The sequence below is a fragment of the Nyctibius grandis genome, chromosome 12 (genome assembly GCF_013368605.1).
Source record: "Nyctibius grandis isolate bNycGra1 chromosome 12, bNycGra1.pri, whole genome shotgun sequence".
In the NCBI taxonomy this organism is placed as follows: domain Eukaryota; kingdom Metazoa; phylum Chordata; class Aves; order Nyctibiiformes; family Nyctibiidae; genus Nyctibius; species Nyctibius grandis.
Window position 1 is genome coordinate 1,789,309 of NC_090669.1, and position 22,526 is coordinate 1,811,834.

At 64.5% G+C, this 22,526-nt stretch overlaps 1 protein-coding gene across 4 annotated transcripts in view; it reads left to right on the forward strand.

Moving 5' to 3' along the window:
* RIPOR1 (RHO family interacting cell polarization regulator 1) overlaps positions 1-19,421 on the forward strand; it is a 33,524-nt gene extending 14,103 nt beyond the window's left edge. For 2 of the 4 annotated variants that reach the window (XM_068411433.1, XM_068411430.1), the window contains 21 exons: positions 5,750-5,876; positions 9,010-9,159; positions 9,499-9,577; positions 9,854-9,877; positions 10,259-10,312; positions 10,421-10,573; positions 10,661-10,724; positions 10,804-10,847; positions 11,058-11,183; positions 11,424-11,572; positions 11,803-11,932; positions 13,087-13,899; positions 14,436-14,575; positions 14,938-15,112; positions 15,252-15,387; positions 15,490-15,651; positions 15,741-15,899; positions 16,604-16,800; positions 16,910-16,993; positions 17,249-17,339; positions 18,502-19,421. In XM_068411433.1, coding sequence (XP_068267534.1) covers positions 5,776-5,876; positions 9,010-9,159; positions 9,499-9,577; positions 9,854-9,877; positions 10,259-10,312; positions 10,421-10,573; positions 10,661-10,724; positions 10,804-10,847; positions 11,058-11,183; positions 11,424-11,572; positions 11,803-11,932; positions 13,087-13,899; positions 14,436-14,575; positions 14,938-15,112; positions 15,252-15,387; positions 15,490-15,651; positions 15,741-15,899; positions 16,604-16,800; positions 16,910-16,993; positions 17,249-17,339; positions 18,502-18,599 — 3,129 coding nt within the window. In that variant the 5' untranslated portion in view covers positions 5,750-5,775 and the 3' untranslated portion in view covers positions 18,600-19,421. Of the gene's footprint in view, positions 1-306; positions 453-5,749; positions 5,877-9,009; positions 9,160-9,498; positions 9,578-9,853; positions 9,878-10,258; positions 10,313-10,420; positions 10,574-10,660; positions 10,725-10,803; positions 10,848-11,057; positions 11,184-11,423; positions 11,573-11,802; positions 11,933-13,086; positions 13,900-14,435; positions 14,576-14,937; positions 15,113-15,251; positions 15,388-15,489; positions 15,652-15,740; positions 15,900-16,603; positions 16,801-16,909; positions 16,994-17,248; positions 17,340-17,551; positions 17,616-18,501 lie in introns of those variants that run through there. The other 2 variants (XM_068411432.1, XM_068411431.1) reach the window with 2 other exon arrangements.
* The last annotated feature ends 3,105 nt before the right edge of the window (positions 19,422-22,526 follow it).

Sequence of the window (22,526 nt, forward strand, 5' to 3'; positions counted from 1 at the left end):
GGTCCCCGAGGGGAGCAGTGTCACGGGGGGCTGGCTGGCATGAGGCCGGTGTGGGGCTGGTGGGCTGCAGCCCTGCTCTTCCCCTGATTTAAAGCCACCCGGAGAGGGGCTGGGGGGCAGCTTGTGCTGTGTGGTCCCCGTGCCTCAGTTTCCCCAAAGGGGCGGTGGGGAGGGAAGGACGGGGCCTGAGCCACGCTGTCTGGGGGGCACCCGGCGCTGGCGGGGTCCCTTCCCTCCAAGGGGACAGGCGTCCTTCTGTCCTGTCCCCAGCCCTTGAGTCACAGCGCTGGGCGGTGATGGCAGGCGTGGGAGGAGACTGGGGCTGGGGGGAGCCCTCGCGGGTGGACGGACGGACGGAGGGACGGCATGAGCGAGCGGCAGCTGCCCACGCCGCCGGGGACGCTGACCCCAGCCCGAGGGGGACGCGCCCGCCATGAACGGCAAACCCAAAGGTACCGAGCGTCGCTGGCACCGGGGACCCCCCAGCTGGTTGAGGCTCCTGGGGTGACGTGGCCGCGCTTGCGGGGGGCTTTGGGGGGCGAGCAGCTTCCCCTCGGGGAGAGCTCTCCATGCCAGGGGCACCAGGGGCATGGGTACCCGCCACCCGCGAGGGACACGGTTGTCACCGGGGTGTCCGCGGCAGGATGGGACCCGCCGGCTGCCCGGCTCCGAGCCAGGCAGCAGAGGGGTGACGGCTGCCGTGCGCTGCGCCCCGGGGGCCACCACAGCGTGGCTTTCCTCGCCAAATTGGTTTCCTGCCCCTCGTGTCCCCGCTAGCGAGGACAAACAGAGCCCGGCTCCGCGTCGAGCATCCCTGGCGTGGTGGCCTCAGGGGACCTGGGCAGAACGGGGGGTCCTGGGGCTGCTCTGGAGCACAGGGACCGAGTTGTGCTGGCAGGATTTTGTGGGGGGGAAGCTACTGGTCCCCAGCAGAGCATCCTGGGGATGAGGAGGTGGCACGTGGGACCTTTGCAAGGTTGTGCCAACCCCAGCAGGATGATGCCAGAGCCCCATCTTCTGCTCAGCACCTCTGAGAGGGGGTCACAGCCCACTCAGGAGCGGGAGCAGGTGCCTCTGGCCGGGCTGTGGTCCCATCTAGCAGGGCATGGGGGTGACCTACAACCCCTGGGCCTCCAAAGCCGTGGGGATCCTGGCTGGGTGCTCGGTCTGTGCCTTCGCTGGTGTGGTCCCACCTTCACCAGGGTCATGGTGGTCCTGGGCTGGTTCTCAGGAGCCATCCTGGCAAACAAGTTGGGCTTGAGCTCAGCCAGGCACTGGGGAAGCCCCCAGCCCCACCTCCCTGCGTCCCAGTTTGGGGCTTGCATCCCTTTGTGGCTGCGAACCGGGAGCCCGTGGGATGGGTGGTGGGGTGGGAGGCTGTGAGCCCCCCTTCAGGGAGGGGGCCGGGGGTGTCCGCCTGCGCCGTGCCCTGCCCTGCCCTTCCTCGGGGATCCTCCACGGGGTAAATAAGCGCTTCCTCCAATTCTTCCCGTTCGTAGCTCCTTCCCTTTCCTGCCGCCCTCCCGCTCGGCCCGAGGAGCCAGCCGGCCTCCCACGGCCCCCAGAGCGGGACACTGCCGCCATGTCCCCACCGGCAGCACCCAGCACCCACCCAGCCCCCTGCCCGCAGCACCCAGACCACCACCCACCCCCTGCTCCGGCGCGGGCTGCGACCTTATGGCTGGGGTTTCTCTCCCGGGTGGGTCCCGGCGAGCCGGGATGTCGTTCACCAACTCATCCGACTCCCAAAAAACCCCAAGATGGTGTTGGGGGGGGTCCTGCCTGCCTGGAGGAGGTCAGGGAAGAGGTGTCCCAAGCTCCCTGTGACCAAGGTGGCGTGGTGGCAGGTCCCCAGGTGCTTCCGTTGGGGAGGGAAGAGCTGCTCCAGCCCACGCCGGGAGCTGGCCAAGGGCCACCGCGGGGCCGGGGGGACGTGCTGGGGTTAGGGCAGAGGGGACACAGCTGTGCAAACAGCGGCTGGGAGGGAGGGAGCCGTGGGGAGGGCTGTGGAGAGGATCCTCTCTTCTCAGGAGGGCCCGAGGTTGTCCCCACCATGTGCCCAAGGGACGCTCGCCCAAGGGTGCTGGGGCGATGGGGTCGTGCTGCTGGTGTGGGGTGGCAGGACCCCCTGCTTGCCACAGACCCCGCGGCCTGTGCCCTCACTGGGGGTTCCAGTACCCCGCTGTGCCCGGGGAGGTGGCCGCAGTGCCATCGGTGTGGGGACACAGCCCAGCCCCTCCTGGGAAGGCCCCTGGGTGGCCGCTGGTCGTGGGTGCCGCTCCCCAGGGTCAGGGGTGCTGGAGGGTGCTGGGTCGGCCACCCCGGGCGTTACTGGCCGACATTACTGGGGATGCTGGTCAGAGCACCGCCACGTCCCAGGGCTGTGGGGCCGGGGATTCGCGGGGAGCCAGTTTTGGGGCGTCTCCGACCAGGGCAGCGTTGATAAAGGCGCCGGAGGGACCCGAGGCTGGTGTCTGAGTGTCGGAAACAGAAACCAGCTGGGACCAACCCAGCCGGTCGGACGGCCCCCTCCGCCGCTCGGCCCGGCATTCCTGGGATCCCAATCATCCCCCGAGCACCCAGCGCTGGGAGACGAGCCGGCGGCCGGGCTGGAGAGCCCCGGGGTGGGCTCCGGCACCCGCGTCGCCCACCCAGCTGCTCACATCGGGCTGCTCTGCCATCTCGGGAAGGGACAGACGGACGGACGGACGGACAGACACCCAGGATCGTGTTTCCTATGTGAGGTGGTCTGCGGCGCGGGCACGGCAAGGTGAAAAGCTTGGTCGGGAGGCAGCTTCGTTAGCACCGAAGCCTTAATTAAAGGCAAGGGGGTGGTGGGGCTGGCAGGGACCTTTGGGGCAGGAGCTCTGCGGCTCCCGCTCAGGAGAGGGAGGGATGTGCTTGGGGCAGTGACACGAGCGTGCCGGTACTCTGCCCCGGGAGCCTGGCGTGGGGTCACCGGCCTGGGCGAGATGCGGTGGCCGGTGACCCCTTCGTGGCATGCCCCGGGCTCTGCTCCCCGCCGCGGTACCAGGTACCTCTTATCTCGGTAATGTCAGGAATGCACCACGCCGGGGTTGGGTTTTTTCTTTTCCAAGCGTGCCAGGAGCGAACGGAGAGCTCGCACCCTGCCTGCCCCCCGCACCCTGCCTGCCCCCCGCACCCGCCTGTGCCAGGCTCCAGCATCCTCAGGGCTCCCGGGGCATCGGCTCCGGTCTGCGCCCACCCCGCCAGCGGTCCGGCCTCGGGGTGCGGTGCGTCGCGGGGGGTGTTTGGGGGAGAGCCCTGGGCTGGGGTGCAGGGACATGGTCCTGTGAGCGGCCACCACTGATGGCACTGGGCCGGTGCAGGAGCCTCGGGTGCTTCGGAGCACGGCCCAGCGCGGGGCAGGTGGCTGTGGGAGCCTGAGAGGGGTCTGGGCGAGCGGCTGGGGAGCGCTGGGGGCTGTGCTGGGCATTGGGCCCCCGCAGCACCCCCAGCATCCTTCTCCCCTGCAGCACCCCCAGCATCCTTCTCCCCTGCAGCACCCCCAGCATCCTTCTCCCCTGCAGCACCCCCAGCATCCTTCTCCCTTGCAACACCCCCAGCATCCTTCTCCCCTGCGATGCCCTGAGCATCCTTCTCCCCTGCGATGCCCTGAGCATCCTTCTCCCTGCGATGCCCTGAGCATCCTTCTCCCTGCGATGCCCCCAGCATCCTTCTCCCTGCGATGCCCCCAGCATCCTTCTCCCCTCTGACACCCCCAGCATCCTTCTCCCCTCTGACACCCCCAGCATCCTTCTCCCTTGCAACACCCCCAGCATCCTTCTCCCCTGCGATGCCCCCAGCATCCATCTCCCCTGTGATGCCCCCAGCTTCCTCATCCCTCCAACACCCCCAGCATCCTTCTCCCCTCTGACACCCTGGGCATCCTTCTCCCCGGCGCAGGCTCCTGCCTGGCTGACCCTCCTTAGATCTCCCCCATGCCCCCAGACAGCAACATGGGCTGGAGAAGGATGGGCTGGCAGGGCCATACTCACCCTGTCGGAGCTGTGACCTGCCCCACGCGTGGAGAAGCCCCGTCGTAGGGGTGGTGGGTGCTGTCCCTATGGATGAGCTGCTGTAACGCCCGTCCGGGGCCTCAAACACCGGTGCCATGGGCGTTGCTCAGTGGAGAGGAGATTAAAGAGCCCTGCAAGAGGGTAATCTGCCCGGGCCCTGCAGGTCAGCCCGGCTCCCAGGGATTACAGCTCCTCCTAATGAGCTTAATTGGGACAGCGTTGTCTTGGAAACTGGAGGGACTGGCACCGAGGGACCGAGGCGGTGCGACCTACAGAGCCGCTCCGTGGTCCTGGGCTGGCACCCGGGTGCCGAGAGGGGCCCGTATGGCCCCGCTGCGTCCCGGCTCCGCGGGGACGGAAGTCGCCGGCGGTGCCTGGCGTTGACTCCCCACAGCCCTGGCTCATGCCGGGCATGCGGGGAGGCGGCAGCGGTGGCGGCATGGCTGCGGGGTGCCGGGGGGACGCCCGTCGGTGGCCCTGCAGGTGCGTGCCCATGCGGGGACGGTTCGAGCTGGGCTCCGCTGTGCTGGGGGACGGAGTGGGGATGGCGGCGAGGCGGTGGGAGCCCTGGCAGCGCCTGCATCCCCGTGCCGTCCCTGGTGCTGCCGAGGGCTGTGCTGGGGTGGGAGGAAAGGCAGAGCCCCTTGGGGAGCGGGGAGGCAGCTCTGGCTGGGGTCAGCTCGGCCCCATCGCCACCCGGGGCCCTGCCTGGCCTTCCCTGCAGGGTCTGCGGTGGCCGGGCACCCTGCGGCCTTGTCCCCGTGGCTCCCGGCTCCCGCAGGTCGGCTCCAGGGGCTGGCGGGGACAGGGGGACCGAGCTGGCGTCAGCAATGGCCGGGATGAAGCAGAGCATCCAGCGACCTCTGCCCTGCGCACTGGGCTCCTCCGAGTGCCCGGCTGTCACTGCTGGGGCTGGCAGGGCCACCAGGAGCCCGGACTGGGTCCCCCCTGTGACATGGGGTGGCAGCCGGGTCCGAGCCCCCGGACTCAGAGATCTGCTCCGTCCTGGCGGGCATTGACCGCGCCGGCCGCCACGGGGACAGGCAGCGGTCTGGGGGCTCCTGGCACCGTCCCTGGCAGGGCTGCGGTGGCGTGGGGCTGGGCACGTGCTGCCCACATGGACTTTCCAGGGTCCGGCAGGGAATGGCGTGGCCCTCCCCTTCCCCGAAGCGGAGCCCCTGGCAAAGCCGGGGACTTTCCGAAGCGCTTTCTTGCCCGTGGGTTTCGCTCCTGGTTGCTGGAGCGAGCGGAAGCGAGCGCGGAGACGGCGAAGGGCTGGGCCCGCGGCTCCGGCCCCGCGCCCTTCCTGCCCCCGCAGCGGGACGTGGGACGAGACGGGGCTCAGGAGGAGGTGGCCGGGATGGGGCACATGGTCGTGGCCTGGAAGGGCCATGGTAGGCGTTGGGCATCAGCCCCTTCCTGTGGCTCCGGGGGGACCAAGCTGGGATGTGTCCGTCCGTCTGTCCCCGCTGAGCGCTCATGGGGTGCGGAGCCCTGCGTCACCCAGGGCCGGGCACCCACAGCATCGCTGGGGGCAATGTCCCCAGTGCCATCAGGAGCGTCCCTGTGCTGAGAGGGACAAAGGCTCCCAGCCCGTGGGTGCTGTAGCCACCCTGGTCCCTGGGCGCCGTTCCCGTCCCGGTGGCAGCCCTGCCTGCGTGTGTCTGCCCACCCTGCTGCTGGTGACCCCGCTCTCTCGTGTCCCCCAGGGAGACCCTCCAGGTCACACTCAACGATGTCACTGTCTGCGCGCCCGCAGCGCCGAGTCCTCGTGGCCAAGATCAATAGGAGCCAGTCCTTCGCCGGGGTGAACTCGACGGCCGACCGGCCCTTCAGGTAGGACACGGGTGCTCGTGCTGCCTGCCTTGAGGGACGGGGACGGGGACAGCCTTGGGCGTGGGCATGCGGATGAGGATGGGGACGTGGATGGGGATGGGGATGGAGATGGGGCTGGGGCTGGGGCTGGGGCTGGGGATGCAGAAGAGGATGGGGATGGGGATGAGGATTAGGATGGGGATGTAGATGGGGATGTGGATGCAGATAAAGATGGGGATGCAGATGGGACATAAGAAGGACATGGAGCTGTTGGAGCGAGTCCAGAGGAGGCCACGAAGATGCTCAGAGGGCTGGAGCCCCTCTGCTCTGGAGACAGGCTGGGAGAGTTGGGGCTGTTCAGCCTGGAGAAGAGAAGGCTCCAGGGAGACCTTCTAGCACCTTCCAGTGCCTAAAGGGCTACAGGAAAGCTGGAGAGGGGCTTTTGACAAGGGCATGGAGTGACAGGACGAGGGGGAACGGTTTTAAACTGAAAGAGGGGAGATTGAGATGAGATGTGAGGAAGAAATTCTTTGGTGTGAGGGTGGTGAGAGCCTGGCCCAGGTTGCCCAGAGAAGCTGTGGCTGCCCCCTCCCTGGCAGTGTTCAAGGGCAGGTTGGATGGGGCTTGGAGCAACCTGGTCTGGTGGAAGGTGTCCCTGCCTGTGGCAGGAGGTTGGGACTGGATGGGCTTTAAGGTCCCTTCCAACCCAAACCAGTCTCTGTGATTCTGCATTTAATGGGTGCAGTGAAGGAGCTGGGTGGCTTTGAAGCGTTGTGTCTCGGTGGCCGGGGTCGGTGTCAGCATGGTGGCGTGAGTCAGGGTTCCCTCCTGGGAGGGTCACTTCAAACCTGAAAGGTTTTACCGGCTGCCCGTCAGCTGCCTGGTGATGTTATGGTCCCATCATACCCTTCCTCCTCCTCCTCTCTGCTGAACCCCACGTTGGTGAGAACCACCCCAAGTGCCCCTCATCCCCACCACCCTCCTCCGCACCATCCCTACCTCCTGCCTACCCTCTCGCAGCTGGTTTTTGGGATATGGGCACACCATGGGTTTGGGCTGCGGGACAATGGCATTTTAATGCTTTTAATCCCTTTTCCTAGCGCCCAGCCAGGCTCTTTACCTCCCGGTGCCCCCACCGGTGCCGGGGGAGGGACATCTCTCAGCCAAACGGCTGGGGAAAGCAGTGCCAAGTTGCCTTGCCAGCCTACGGGCACCTTCACTGGGTGGGCACAAGTGGAGGTAGAGCTTCCCCATGCCTGGGAGCAGACCTCTAGCCCCGCTCAGCTCTTGTCCCCAGGTCCTGTCCAGCCTCTGGGCCAAGTGAGACTTTCCAGGCCACCATCGCTGAATCTGGGGGTGCCAGAGGGGCTCATTTGGGGACAGGGAAGAGACTTTTGGATGCCCGCAGCCAAGTGGCTGGTGGGGAGGTGCTTGTAGGAGACGCCTCCAGGGGCTGTGGAGGACGGGAATGAGGAGGGATGGTGGAAATCAAGCGCTTACCCATCGCTCTGGCTTGGGAGGGGGCCAAGACATTCATTTCCCCCCCACCAATGATTCGGGGAAGTGTTTTGGCCGCTCCTGCAAAGAGCGGCACAGGATGGGAGGTCAGCCCGGGGCTGGGAAGCAAGGAGCCCACGGTGTCTCCTGGGTGCCGGTGGCGTGACGATGCGTTGGGAGGAGGAAGGGAAGAGCCGGTCTGAGCAGGGCGTTGACGCTGGGCTGGGGAGCAACTCGGTTGCACAAGGCAGGAAGGGTGGTGTTCGGGTCCCGGGCGCTGGGTCGACGTCCCTTTGGGTCGGCCAGGGGAGGTCCCCGAGGTGGCAGTGGGGCACATGGAGGCAATAGGCGGACAGCAGCTCCATGCGGCGGGTTTGGTGGCATCTGGAGAGGTGTAGCATCGGCGAGGCTGTCCCTGCCCCGTGTGATGGGGTGACAGGGCTGCTGGTCCCTAGGATGCTCCCATGCTGCCACCCGCTGGGATCCCTGCCTGTCCCTGGGAGCGCACGGTGGCAGGGCAGCAAGCCGATGAGGGCACGTGTCACCGTGTCACCCTGCCACAGTGCCTGGACCACAGGGAGCATCGCCATGCCCCTGGCAAGCCAGGGTGCTGGCCATGGGGCAGAGTGTGGCCCCTTCGGAGGGTGGCCAGGGCTAGAGATGTCCCCAGAGGCACTCCAGGAGCACGGCTTGGCTCCGGCTGGTGCCAGCCCTGGGACCCCCCCACCTCCACAGCCGCCCCCAGCCAGCCTCTGACCCCTCTGGGACGGGGTTAAGTCCCTGCTCTTCTCCACCGCCAGCTTCGGGGTTTCTCCTTGTCCTTCCCATGGCTTTGGGGCAGCCATGGGAACGGGGGGCGCTGCAGGCACACGGTGCAGGCAGTGCTGCCCGGCCACATGGCCCCATGGCCAGGGAGGGGATTCTGCCCCTCTGCTCCGCTCCCGTGAGACCCCCCCTGCAGTGCTGCGTCCAGCTCTGGGGCCCCAACATCAGAAGGACACGGAGCTGTTGGGGCGAGTCCAGAGGAGGCCACGGAGATGCTCAGAGGGCTGGAGCCCCTCTGCTCTGGAGACAGGCTGAGAGAGCTGGGGCTGTTCAGCCTGGAGAAGAGAAGGATCCGGGGAGACCTTCTAGCACCTTCCAGTGCCTGAAGGGGCTACAGGAAAGCCGGAGAGGGACTTTTGACAAGGGCGTGGAGTGACAGGATGAGGGGGAACGGTTTTAAACTGAAAGAGGGGAGATTGAGATGAGATGTGAGGAAGAAATTCTTTGGTGTGAGGGTGGTGAGACCCTGGCCCAGGCTGCCCAGAGAAGCTGTGGCTGCCCCCTCCCTGGCAGTGTTCAAGGCCAGGCTGGATGGGGCTTGGAGCAACCTGGTCTGGTGGAAGGTGTCCCTGCCTGTAGCAGGGGGTTGGGACTGGATGGGCTTTAAGGTCCCTTCCAATCCAAACCAGTCTGTGATTCTGTGATCTCACCGGGCCCTGCTGGCTGGTTAAACTGGCTGCTGGGGAGTCCTGGGAGAGCAAGCAGGTCTGGGCGGACCAGACCTCCATCCCCGAGCTCCTTCTTGTCTCGAAACAGGCTGGGGCACCTGGGCTGACCTCGGTGCTGTGTGCTGATCCCAGCCACCCCCGGCTTTGCCTGGTTCTCTCCCCAGGAACCTCTCGCCCTTCACCCCCACCGTCTCCCGCAAGACTGGCTCCAGGGTCAGTAGGATGTTCTCAATGTCCCACAAATCCCCACCCCCCAAGGTGCCTCAGCCCAACCGCCTGGACGAGGTGTACGAAGCTCTCAAGAAGGGCCTGACGTAAGTGCTGGGGGTCCCTGCAGCCGGGTGGTTGGAGGCAGGGAGCCCCTGAGGGGCATGGGGACAGCTTGCCGTGTGGGTTGGGGTTGGCAGCTCTCCTATCTCACCAGGCAGGGACATGCCAGGTCTCGTGGGCACAGTGTCTTGGGGTCCAGGAGCTCCGTGGGGTCCTGCATCCCACCATGTCCCATGTAGAGGCACACGTGGGCTCCCTCGCCTGGGTGCTGGAGCAGGGAGTGGGGATGCGGGGCCAGATGTGCTGGGTTGATGTCAGTTGTGGGTGGCAGGAGCCCTGGGCACGGTGTCCCGGCCTGACCCCTGCTGTGTGGTTGTCCTCAGAGCCTACCTGGAGGTGCACCAGCTGGAACTGGAGAAGCTCAGCACCCAGATCCGCGAGTCCAAGAGGAATTCGCGTCTAGTGAGTGTTGCTGGGAAGAGCCCTATGGGCAGAGGGACAGGGTTGTGGGCACCCTGGGGCAGAGCCTGCTTCTGTGGGGACGTCAGGGGCTGGCCCGGGCTCTGGTGTTGGGCTGCACGGGGCTCCTGTCCTACTATCATGCACTCTCCAGCCCTGGCTGGGTGCTGCGTGTCCCCACCGACGTGCTCTGGGTGGTGGGTGTGCGACGCGCTGGGTGTCCTTGGGTGGGCAGAGCTGGCTTTGTGCTGCACCTTATCCCTCTCCTCTCTCCTCCAGGGCTTTCTCTACGATCTGGATAAGGTAAGCGGGAGCAGTGCCTCGTCCCCCCGCCTTTGCCTCCCTCATCCTCGCGCCTGGGGTGTCCTACTGTTGTCCCCTTCTCCGCTTGCGCTGCCCCGCTGCCTGTCCCCTGTCCCCTGCACGGGGTGGGACGGGGGCTCTGCGGGGAGGGTGCGTCTGGGCAGGGGGTGAAGCAGAGCCAGGCAGGGGCTTGTAGGCTGCTGCTTGCAGAGAAAAGCTGTGGTTGGGGAGTGCTGAGCCTGGGAGAAGAGCACCCCGGAGCCTGGTCTGTGTCCTGGGAGACCCTCCCGAGTGGGGGAAGCCGGAGGGTGCTGGAGGGCACATCCTGCCCTCTCCGGAGGGGCTGAGCTGCCGCTCACACCATCTGCTCTGCTTTTCCAGCAAGTGAAGTCGATCGAGCGCTTCCTGCGGCGCCTGGAGTTTCATGCCAGCAAGGTGAGAGCTGGGGGCCGGCGTCACCTTGGGGCACCCTCGGTGCGGCGCTGGGATGGCCCTGCTGCCCCCCGCCCTGCCCCTCACCGCAGCTCGGGCCTGTCCTTGCAGATAGATGAGCTCTACGAGGCTTATTGCATCCAGCGGCGGCTCCGCGACGGAGCCCACAACATGGTCAAGGCTTACAGCACGGGCTCGCCCGGCAGCCGGGAGGCTCGCGAGAGCCTGGCCGAGGCCAGCAAGGGCTACAAGGAGTACACGGAGGTGAGGCAGCCAGCCGGGGTGGGCTGGCAGGGTGCTGGGTCCCACGGGTGGCTGCTGACGGGTGCTGTCCCGTCCGTGTGTCCCCAGAACATGTGCCTGTTGGAGAACGAGCTGGAGAGCCAGCTGGGCGAGTTCCACGTCCGGATGAAAGGTGACGAGTCCTACTCCGTCCCGTGCCCCGCTCCCTGCCTGCCTGCTGCCCGCTGACGTCCCTCTGCCTTCTCTTGCAGGACTGGCAGGCTTTGCCCGGCTCTGTGCTGGTGACCAGTACGAGGTTGGTGGGACTTTATGGGTTGGGATCTGCTCTTCTCCTGCCCTGTGGTCCTTGGGGTGCCTGGGAGGGGTGTAGGTGGGTGCTGGCGTGGAGGGCATGTGGTGGTGGTGGGTGGTATGGGTCCCTTGGCCATGCCTGGGGACGCACAGAGAGCACCCACGACCCCAGCGCTGTATGGGTGACCCCATACCCACGCCTCTGCATCCCCAGATCTTCATGAAGTACGGACGGCAGCGGTGGAAGCTGCGGGGCCGCATCGAGGTGAACAGCAAGCAGGTGTGGGACAGCGAGGAGATGGTTTTCTTGCCCCTCGTCACCGAGTTCCTCTCCATCAAGGTACAGTGCAGAATGAGGCAGGGATGGTGTGGGCCAGCTCCCACCCTGCATACCAGCACGGCTTCCCTTCAGGACCTCACCTAAACCTCCCCCTCGCTGAGGTGGGAGGAGGTTGGCCGGTGGTGGTGGCATCCTGGCCATGCAGGGATGTACACGGCATCGTGGCACACAGCATACGTGCACACAGCATCCATGAAGTTCATGGCTTCTTCTCATCCTCTCCTCCCTCTCCTTGTCCAGGTGACGGAGCTAAAGAGCCTGGCCAACCATGTCGTGGTGGGCAACGTGTCCTGCGAGACCAAGGACCTCTTTGCGGCTCTGCCCCAGGTCGTGGCTGTGGATATCAATGACTTGGGCACCCTCAAACTCAGCCTGGAGGTGACCTGGAAGTGAGTATCTCAGCAGGCATTGCTGGTAGCTCATGGCAGGGCTGGGGATGGCCGGCACGGCGTGGCGAGAGCTGCCCTGCCCCGGGCTCTCTCCCATCCCCAAACTGGGCTGTAATTATGGAAAACCGGAGCTGGGATCAATGGGGTCCTGGTGTCCTGCTCACTGCAGAGCAGGGTCGAGACCCTCCGGGGCTGGCACGCACCCCTCACCTCCCTCCTCTCCTCCCCAGCCCCTTCGACAAGGACGACCAGCCCTCGGCAGCCAGCACCGTCAACAAGGCCTCCACGGTGAACAAGAGGTTCTCCACCTACAACCAGAGCCCACCCGACACGCCGTCCCTGCGGGAACAGGCTTTCTATGTAAGTGTGACACCGGGCAGGGCTGCTCGGGAGGGGTGGCCGGTGGAGGGGTCCACGCAGGGACGTGCCCAGAGGGTGGCACAGCACAAGGGGTGGGCAGCTCCTCTCCAACCACCACTCCCCGGTACCGGCGCCTGCTCCTCCCGTGCTCACAGCTCCTCTTTTCTCTGCCCAAGAGCCCGGGGCGGGCGGCCGACAAGCACGGTTCGTCCTTGCTGGACATCTTTCGGGAGACGCTCTGCGAGAAGCTGTCTCAGAGCTGCTCCTGCAGCGACGTCTCCTCGGCCGAGCAGGGCCGCGTAAGTGCGAGGGCTGGAGCCGGCCAGTAGCTTAGTCCATCCCGCAGTAGCCGTAGCCACTCCTTGTCTCCTCACTAGCCCTCGCTGATGCCTGGAGGCTTGATCCTGCCAGGCTGGGGTCTAGCTGGCCCCGGGGAGACAGTCCTCAAGCTGGGGCAACCTGGGTGGCACGGGCCAGCCCTGCTCCTCTGGCTGCACGTCCTCGTGCGAGAGCCGGGCAGTAGTGAGTAGAAGGCTTGTCGGTGTGCTGCACCGTGGTGCTGGTGCGATGGTGCTGGTGTGGTGCTGACGTGGCACCGGTGCTGGCGTGACAGTGTCACAGTGCTGGCATGATGCTAACATGGTGTTGGCGTGGTGCTGGGTCAGTGACGGTGAACCGCTGGGTCAGTGACGGTGAACCGCTGGGTCAGTGACGGTGAACACGGCATGGCACTGGGTCGGTGATGGTGAACCAGTGGGTCAGTGATGGTGAACCACTGGTTCAGTGATGGTGAACATGGCGTGGTGCTGCCACGATGGCCGGCACTGGTGATGGTGCCAGGGCTGTCGCCGTCCTTGCAGCCATGGTGGGTCATGTCCTTGGCTTCACGTGTCGCACCCCGCCGAGGCCATGCCGGATCTGCCCACCGTTCCAGGGAGCCGCTGGCACCCCGGGGGCTCTGGGCCGTGCGTGGGAGCCAGCCTCCCCCCTGGCATGGCGTGGGGCACAGGGCTGGAGGAGGCAGCCATGGTCTGCCAGCTCCTGCCGTGCCGGGGGTCACAACGGCCTTGGTGCCCTCCGGCTCGGCCAGATCCTGCCCCGGGTTGACGGGGCGGCAGGAAGGTCTCGTCTGACACCATTTTCCCCCTCCGCAGAACATGCTGCGGCGCCAGGAGGAGCTGGAGAACGGCATGGCCTGGTCCATCTCCTCCGAGTCCTCGGACGACTCCTCCAGCCCCCAGCTCTCCGGCAGCGCCCGCCACGCCGCCCACAAGCCCATCGTGCAGCCCGAGGTGCAGGCCTCCGCCCCCGCCATCGAGATCTCCTTCTCCCAGCAGCCGGAGGAGGCTGGGGCCGGGCCTGGGGCCGGTGGCATTGGTGTCCCCCCCGCCGGGAGCCAGCCGGAGGAGCCTGGCAGCCGTAAGAAGGATGCGGTGGCCAACGGGCACATGCCCTACTCCCGGACTCTGAGTCACATCAGCGAGGCCAGCGTGGACGCCACGATGGAGGCGAAGGCTGCGGAGAGCCCCTGGGAGCCCACGCCCAGCTTGGAGGACACAGGGACGGGAGAGCAGGACGCGGACCCCCTCCCCAGCACCTCGGTGGCGGCCACCGCAGTGGGGCAGGACAGGGGCGCCGAGGCCAAGCCCCGCGCCGCCGTGGCGTGGGCCACCACCTGCGAGGCGGAGGGTGACGGGGCCGAGCCGGTGCAGAGCCAGGCACCGGCACGGGGCGGCTGTGGCACCGGGGTCCCCGCGGCGCTGGCACAAGCCCCCGCGGAGGAGAGGCCCGTCCCAGCCCCACTGCTGCCCGCCAGCGTCCCCGAGGTGCCACGGGGGAAGGTGGTGGATTCGGGTCTGGAGGAGGCCATCGGCCTCCTGGGTTCGGCCCTGGATGACTATCGGGGGCAGTTCCCAGAGCTGCAGCCCCTCGAACGGGAGCTCAAGCACCTGGAGGAGATACTGCTGGTGAGGGGCTCCGGGCAGTGCCCGGGGACAGGGGGGACGGGGCCATCCCGGCTGGTGGTGCCCAGGGACAGGGGGGACCGGGCCATCCCTGCTGGTGGAGCCCAGGGATGATGATGGGGATGGGGCCATCCCTGATGGCAGTGCCCAGCGACAATGGGGACAGGGTCAGTCCTGCTGGCAGCCCCTGGGGACAAGGGGGACAGGGCTATCCCTGATGGCAGTGCCTGGGGACAAGGGGGATGGGGCCATCCTGGCTGGTGGTGGTGGTGGTCCCCAGGTGGTGGTGCCCAGGGACAAGGGGGATGGAGCCATCCCTGCTGGCAGTGCCCAGGGATGAGGGTGGCAAGGCCATCCCTGATGGCAGTGCCTGGGGACAAGGGGGACAAGGCCATCCTGGCTGGTGGTGCCCAGGGATCCAGGGATGATGGGGATGATGGGGACGGGGCCATCCCTGATGGCGGTGCCCAGGGACGCAGGTGGCAGGGCTGTCTTGGCTGGTGAGCCAGGACGTGACCCCGCCGTGCCTTCCTCCACAGCAGAAGCAGGGTGTCTTCCTCAGCCGGGCCTCCAGCATCAGCCTGACGGTGGAGCACGCGCTAGAGAGCTTCAGCTTCCTCAACACCTCCGACATGGAGGACTCGGAGGGCTCCGAGGAGGAGCCTCTCCCAGACGAGAGGTGCACAGCGGCGGCTCGTGGGATGGGGCGCGGGGCAGGACGTGGCCCTGGGGCAGTTGGGATGGGGGGTGCCCAGCTCTGCCAGGGTGCCCCAGTGCATTCAGACCGGCCCATCGCAGCTCAGGACAGGTCCAACAGCAGGATGTGGCCCTTCTGGTGGCACAATGCCACCCCACATCTCTCCATGGGCGCTGAGCTGGGAGGCAGCCCCCATGCCCTGTGCCCCTGGGACCTGCTTCACCCAGCCCTGATGCCGTGATACTGTAGGTCCTACAGAAACTGCCCAGCATAGCCCCTGTGGGTGGGGAAGGGTCGGGTCCAGGTTTCCTGCGCTGACCTGCAGGTCTCTCCGTGGCTTGCAGGAGGGCTGGCAGACCCCGGCGTGGCAGCAGGGCCCCCAGCGCTGGCGACACGGGGGCCGACGACACCGGCATGTGCAGCGGCTCCGAAGCCAGCACCGACCCCCTGAGCACCGGCAACGAGTTCCTGGATAAGGCCCTGGTGCTTCACCTCACCAACTGCAACCGCCTGCTGCTGGTGAGGACGGGGACTGGGGTGTGGTGGCAGGAGGCGTCCTGGGGTGGGCTGTGGGTCCCCCACCTCGAGGGGTGTCTTGCGGCAGCGTGGAGGTGGTGAGGGCTGTCCCTGAGGTCCCCGGTTGGACGGTGCCTTGCAGAAGCTGGGCACCTTCGGCCCGCTGCGGTGCCGGGAGATGTACGCCCTGGACGGGCTGCTGCGGGAGGCGCAGGTGCTGGAGATCGTGTGCCAGCTGACGGAGGAGCGAGCGGGAGGCGCCGGCTCTGCCGCCGAAGGTAAAGCCCCGCGCGGCCCAGGGGACCGGCCGTGCCACCCGTGTGGCAGGAGTCGCCCGCCCGCTGCCGCGGGGAAGCTTGGACAGCGCCTTGTCCCCGCAGTGGTGCAGTTCTCGACGCGGAAGGAAGGCGTGCTGCCCCTTTGGGACCGCTGCGTGGACGTCCCCAACGTCTACACGTGCCCTGTGGAGCGGTTCCTGCAGGTGCTCAGCGCCCAGTACGCGGCACCCATCAGCGAGCGGCACCCTGGCCTGGCTGACGCCGGTGAGTGGGCGCCCAGGGGTGTTCGGGGAGAGCCCCACAGAGGGGTGGCCACGGCTGCTGTGCACCCTGACCCAGCTCCTTTCCCGCAGTGTGTGTGAAACTGGTGGAGGACGTGCTGAATCGGCGCCTGCCCCGGCGGCCCGGCAGCGCCCAGGGCGAGCAGGTCACCATCTTCCAGTACTGGAGCCACTTTGAGTCGCTCGGCGCCCTGGTGCTTGACACCTACATGATGGAGCTGGCAGATGAAGGTGGGTGCCCTCCCACCCTCCCTAGACCCTGCCATGGGGTGCTGGAGCATCACCATAGGGGATCATGGGGAGACCTCATAGAAGCCTTCCAGTGCCTGAAGGGGCTACAGGAAAGCTGGAGAGGGGCTTTTGACAAGGGCATGGAGTGACAGGACGAGGGGGAACGGTTTTAAACTGAAAGAGGGGAGATTGAGATGAGATCTGAGGAAGAAATTCTTTGCTGTGAGGGTGGTGAGACCCTGGCCCAGGTTGCCCAGAGAAGCTGTGTCTGCCCCCTCCCTGGCAGCGTTCAAGGCCAGGCTGGATGGGGCTTGGAGCAACCTGGTCTGGTGGAAGGTGTCCCTGCCTGTGGCAGGGGGTTAGAACTAGATGGGCTTTAAGGTCCCTTCCACCCCAAACCATTCTATGATCACTACCATGACCACCCTGGGGCATCGCCCAGAGACTCAGCCATCCTTGGGGTGGGCAAGTTGGTCTGATTTGGTGCAAGCCCACTCCCACGCTGCCTTCCTGAGCACCCTGGGTCCTCGCTGTAGGTCCCCAGCACCTTGGCTTGGGTGCCCCAGCAGCTCCGTGCCTTGACACCCTGTTTGGGGTCACCTCTGCCCGGCGCGGGTGCGGGGTGCCCGGGCTGGTTCCCTGCGGTGGCAGGGGCTGTGCCACCAGGCTCCCAGCGCCTCGGCTCAGCCGGCCGTTCCCCGCAGCGCTGCTGGCGCAGAACCTCAACTCGGACGACCAGGACGTGGTGCTGCGTGCCCTGAAGCGCGTGCCCGAGGGCCGCCTGAAGAAAGAGGGCCTCAAGGCGCTGAGCCTGCTCCTCGTGGAGGGTAACAGCAAGGTGGTGAGCGCCGTGTCGGCCCAGCTCCGCAGCCTGGCAGAAAACCCGCGCTTCCGCCAACGGGTACGTGCCGGGCGAGCCGGGGACGAGGAGGGCTGGGGCGACGGCCCTCGGGGTGCTGTCCCCCAGCTCTGCTGCAGGTGGTGGCACTGACCCCCGCCACGTCCCCCAGGCCCTCGTGTGCTACCTGGAGCAGCTGGAGGACGAGGAGGTGCAGACGCGCGTGGCAGGGTGCGCGGCGCTGGGCTGCCTGAAGGTGAGAGGGACGCAGGGAGGAGGCAGCAGAGCTGAGAAGGGATTGCGTGTGGCCGGTGACTCTGGTCACACCTGCAGGGCCACCTGCTCCCGGGAGAGAGGAGCTGGGGGTGCCCCAAACGCAGGGACGCGGGGAGGGAAGGGACAGGACAAGGGACTTCCCTGCACCGTGGGGCTGCAGCTCCCTGTGCCACCTTCCCTCCGGGCTGCAGCCCTACTGCTGGCCACCCTCAGCCCCTCGTCCTGTCTCGTGCAGGCCAAGGAGAGCATCGAGCAGCTGGTTTACCTGTGCCAAACCGACAAGGAGCCTGTGCGGGAGGCAGCCAAGCAGAGCCTGATGCTGTGTGGTGAGTGTCCTGCTGCTCCTCTCCCTCCCCACCCGCGGCATCCCGAGCGGCATCTCCCAGTGCCACCAGTGCCCCCGGGAGAAGGGGGTCCCAGGCTGGTCCCTGCCTACCCCACGCACTCTGGCTTATCGTGTGCTGGGCAAGAGCGAGTGGGCGGTGAGGGCCGGGTGTCCCATGGCCACTAAGCCTCGTTGTTGTTTATTATTTGCTAGACGGCACTGAGAGAACCATCTGAGTGGGTTTCTAGGCCTCCAGATCGCGGCAGCTGCTGCACAGGTTGGGACACGTGAGCCGTCCTCGTCCCCCTCCGTCCCCGCTCCTGCCGCTTTGCTCACGAATGTCTCCGTCTTAGAGCCTGTCAGCCATGTCATGTTTTTTTTTTTGGAGTCTGTGTGTTTTGGTTGTTCGTAGAGCCCATCCCCGTGGCACCCCGGCACACGTAGGCACCTCGTGTCCCATGTCCGTGTCACCACCTCTTGCCGGGGATGGCCACTGCGGGCAGATTGGCATGCGGGGGTGCTGGGCGAAGGTCTGGGAGGCAGCTTGTAGTGTGGATGTGAGCATCCCTGTGTGTGCCCGGGGGTCCTGGGGAAGCCCTCGGGGTCCCGGTGCCAGCGCACGCAGATCATAGAATCATAGAAAGGTTTGGGTTGGAAGGGACCTTAAAGATCATTTAGTTCCAACCCCCTGCCACGGGCAGGGACACCTTTCCACTAGACCAGGTTGCTCAAAGCCTCATCCAACCCGGCCTTGAACACTGCCAGGGCGGGGGCAGCCACAGCTTCTCTGGGCAACCAGCTGTTTGGAGACGCTGGAGCTGGCCCAGCCCCACGCCCTGACCCCTTTGCCCCAAGCCAGGCTCTCCTGCAGCCCACCCGTGGGTGATCCCTGCCCCGCGTGGGCACGGGTATGGCAGGCAGCTGAAGAAAATGACCTGCAACATTTGGATCAGGAGCTCTGGGGGGGGTTTTTGAGACGGATCCCAGCTGCCACCTGCCCGAGGGTGTGCTAAGGAGGACCAGAGAGACCGTAGCACGCCGGCTCAGCTCTGCCAGGCGTTAGCCACGTTTCCCTGGAAAGGCCAAGGAAGGTGGCTGGGGACTGGGCAGGGGACAGAGCTTGTGCAGTTGGATTCACTGACCGCCACCGCGTGTACTTGCAGGGGAAGATGGTAAATCAGCTCACCGGCGGCTGGAGGAGACCCTGGACAGCCTCCCGCGGATCTTTGCCCCAGCCAGCATGGCCAGCACGGCTTTCTGAGCCGCCACACACACCCACCTGCCATCCTGGGAGGGCGAAGGCACCGCGGGGCCGCCCGGGCTCGCCCGGACTGGGGCCGTAGCCCGCAGTATTCCCCCCACCGGCAGCTCACCGTGGCCGCACACTGCCTTACGGAGCACCACTTCCCTGCTCCCCGCCAGGGTGCCACGGACGCACCCCTGGGCACGGCGGGGGCTCGCTGCACGTCCCACTCTTTGATCGCTATTTAAACTCCATGGGGAGCTCACCCTTCCTGCCCGCCTCGTCGGCTACGGCTGCTGGGACCGGAGCGGCAGGGAGACGTCCCGGATCCCTCTGCCTCCTCTCGCCTTCCTCTCGCTCGAGGGCCCCGTGCCCTGTCGCTCTGGAAGGACCTGCACTTTGGAAACCACGCCGTTTCTTTCCAGGAGTCGCCTGGGCCGTGGGGACTGCTGCCCTTTGCCACCCGGAGTCCCCAGGACTTAAATAAAATGAAATATGAGATATTAATATATTCTGCTGGCGTTTCTTCTTTCCAGCTCCACGTGCTCCTGCCCCTCCCCGGCTGTGGTTGTAGGGAGCATGGTGAGATGTGGCCTCAGCCCAGAGCCTTTCCCGGTCTGTTGGGAGGGCAGGGGCAGGAGGAACGACAGAGGGACGGACAGACGGACAGACAGAAGCTGTCACCTTTTTTTTTTTTGTTGTTATTGTTGTTTTATTTTATTTTTTATTTACAGATTTTTGCAGAAAAACAAAAAATTCTTTTCTATAATGTCTCTATAAATCTATATATAATGTAAGTACAGAGAACGACTAATTTTGATTTTAAACCAGAAATAAAAACGAACCTTTAATGAGTGACGGTGTTTCTTTGGCTCCCGCTGCCCAGGGGCAGGGTGAGTTGGGGGGGTCAGTGCAGCAGGCTGGAGGGTGGGGGTCTCATGGGACATAATTGTCATTTCTGGCATCACCCGGGTGCAGCCCTGCCCCGCACCAGCAAGCTCCAGCCTGACCCAGCATGTGGGGCTGCTGGGTACCTGTCACGTAGCATGGGAAGTGTCACCCAAGGTGGCTACACGATGGGGGTGTCCAACTCAGGGAGCCACCGAAACCAGGGCTGCCATGGGAACGGTGACAGCGTGGAACCTGGGCAGCCCTGGTTTCTACTGTCTTCTGTACCTGTGGTGGGAACACGGCATCAACCCCAAGCAAGGGTCCAGACAGCCAGGGACGGAGCTTGCTCAGCTCAACTGGTTTTTCAAACCCGTTCCCATAAAGATTTGGCACCTCTTGATGCAGGGTCTTGTCACTGAGCCACCACGGATCGGCCTCAGAGGATAGTTGAGGTGGGAAAGGGACCTTTGGAAATGCTCATCTATTCCCTGCTGCTCAAAGCAGGGTCAGCTAGAGCTCGGGACCGCACCTGGTTGGGTTTTGAGTATCTCCAAGCATGGAGATGGCAGAACTCCTCTGGGCAACCTCTGCCAGTGCTTGACCATCCTCACAGGAAAAGCTTTTCTGAAGTTTAATTTGAATCCCTGTACTCCAGTTTGGTGCATTGGGCACCACTGAGGAGCATCTGCTTCTTGTCTTCTTTACCCCCCACCAGGTCTTAATAGACACAGAGAAGAAACCCCCCACCTCCAGCCTTCATTTTTCCAAGGTAAACAGTCCCAGCTCTCTCAGCCTCTTCTTATACGACAGCTGCTCCAATCCCTTAATCATCTTAGTGGCCCTTATGGTCCTGGGAGGGGAGCAGGTTAGAGAAGCAAAGGTGCCCCAAAAGGCAGCAGAGGCAGGGACCCCTGTGGCACTGCCAGCCACCCGTGCCAGAGCAGGCAGCGACCGCGTGGGCACTGCCAGCGCTGGCGGAGCTGGGGAGTTACGGTCCCCAGGCCGAGCAGGGTCCATCCATCAGGTTCCAGCCTCCCCGTCCTCTTTCCTCACCAGAGCAGAGCTTTTTTGGGCTGGCTCAGGCAGAATGCCACTCGCAGCCGGACACACAGGGTGCAGCGTCCTGATTTTGTGGGGATAAAATTTATAGAATCACTTTGCTGTGACATTTTCTTTCAGTGTGTGGCCAGCTGTGGGGTGGTGATCAAGGCCATCAGCAGTGAGAGCCAGGGCAGCTGCCCCAGGCTGCCCCACAGGTGTGTGCTGTAACATTAACGTCAGGGTCACTATAAATGGGAAAGCTGCTAGGGCTGGGGGGTTCTTTGCTCTGCTCTCCTCTCCCTCCTTCCCTCTCCTCAATGGTTGTGATCCCTGGAGGAACTTGCCACCACTCTATGAGCTAAGTATAATTTTGTGTCTTTTCTATTAGTATTGATATTGGTTTTCTTATTTTATTAAATCTGTTTAAATTTAAACCCACCAGTCTCCCTCCTTTTCCCAATTCCCTTTCTCAGCTGGGGAGGGGACACTGGGTGATAGAACTGGTTATTGTTTAGCCCTGGGTGCGGGCTGAATGGAGACACACACGGCCTCTATGTGGGTCCCAGCTGGCACGTCCAACTGTGGACAAGCGCACCCGAGAAGTGCAAAGTGGCCCAGACACCTTATACCTTTGTCTTGATTTCTTTTTCCCCTGAATATCTCTTAGAAATAAAAACAGCCCAGTGTTCCAGTGGCCAGAGCCACGAATTTAATTCACTCACCTACGTGGGTGTCCTCCTTGCCCCATGGAAACCGAGCCCCGTCCCTGCAGCACACCACCACCTTCCAAGATAAGCTGCACCTTGGGTGCGGAGAGAGCGGAGCAGGAAAGCAGCCTGCTGTCGGGGCACGTCAGGACAAAACAACTCTGCTCCTGGAGCTGCAAGGAATAATCTCATTATTTATATGGCTTTTCTGGAGTGTGGGGGGGAAAAAACAAACATTAACTTAGGGATCTGTTGCCCAACCCCTTGCTCTGAATGGGTCTATGCCAGCACTGCTAAGGACCTCTGCCCCACGGACAGAGCCAGGTCACCGGGAATTCCAGGACTGCCATTTTCATAGAATCACAGACTGGTTTGGGTTGGAAGGGACCTTAAAGCCCATCTAGTACCAACCCCCCTGCCACGGGCAGGGACACCTTCCACCACACCAGGTTGCTCCAAGCCCCATCCCTCCCTGGCCAGGGAGGGGGCAGCCACAGCTTCTCTGGGCAACCTGGGCCAGGGTCTCACCACCCTCACACCAAAGAATTTCTTCCTCACATCTCATCTCAATCTCCCATCTTTCAGTTTAAAACCGTTCCCCCTCGTCCTGTCACTCCATGCCCTTGTCAAAACTCCCTCTCCAGCTTTCCTGTAGCCCCTTCAGGCACTGGAAGGTGCTAGAAGGTCTCCCCGCAGCCTTCTCTTCTCCAGGCTGAACAGCCCCAACTCTCTCAGCCTGTCTCCACAGCAGAGGGGCTCCAGCCCTCCGAGCATCTTCGTGGCCTCCTCTGGACTTGCTCTAATTTTAACTGCAATAAACTTCCAAAAAAAAGTCTGTTTTTTTTTTGGACAGCCCTCACTTAAAATAATCACTGCAGTTTGCATCATGCTTGGGGTTTTTTTATTCGAGCGCTGGGGCAGAGTAGGACAACCATCACAAGAGCCAGATGTTTGGAAGGAGGCAGAGGACTCAACTTTTCCCTCCAGGACTTAACGTCTCCTCTAGCCCTTGCGCAGGAACCGCGTCGCTTCACGGGGTGAACTCCCTGGGAGCCGCTCTCGCAGCACACAGCGACGGACGCAGCCTGTTTGCTGTATGAAAGGGGACGGCGTGCCAGCGCCGCGTTTGTCAGCCAAATCTGTGTCAGCACTTAGAACATCTCCCTCTCGTACGGACGTGCTGGTGCTCAGCAGCACCGGCGACTGTTGCAGCTACTTGCTTTTCTGGTAGGAGCTGCAGCCCGTGGGAGGGTGTCTGTGTCACATTACCCACGTGCTCCCGCTTTGGAAAGATGTTCCTTTTCCC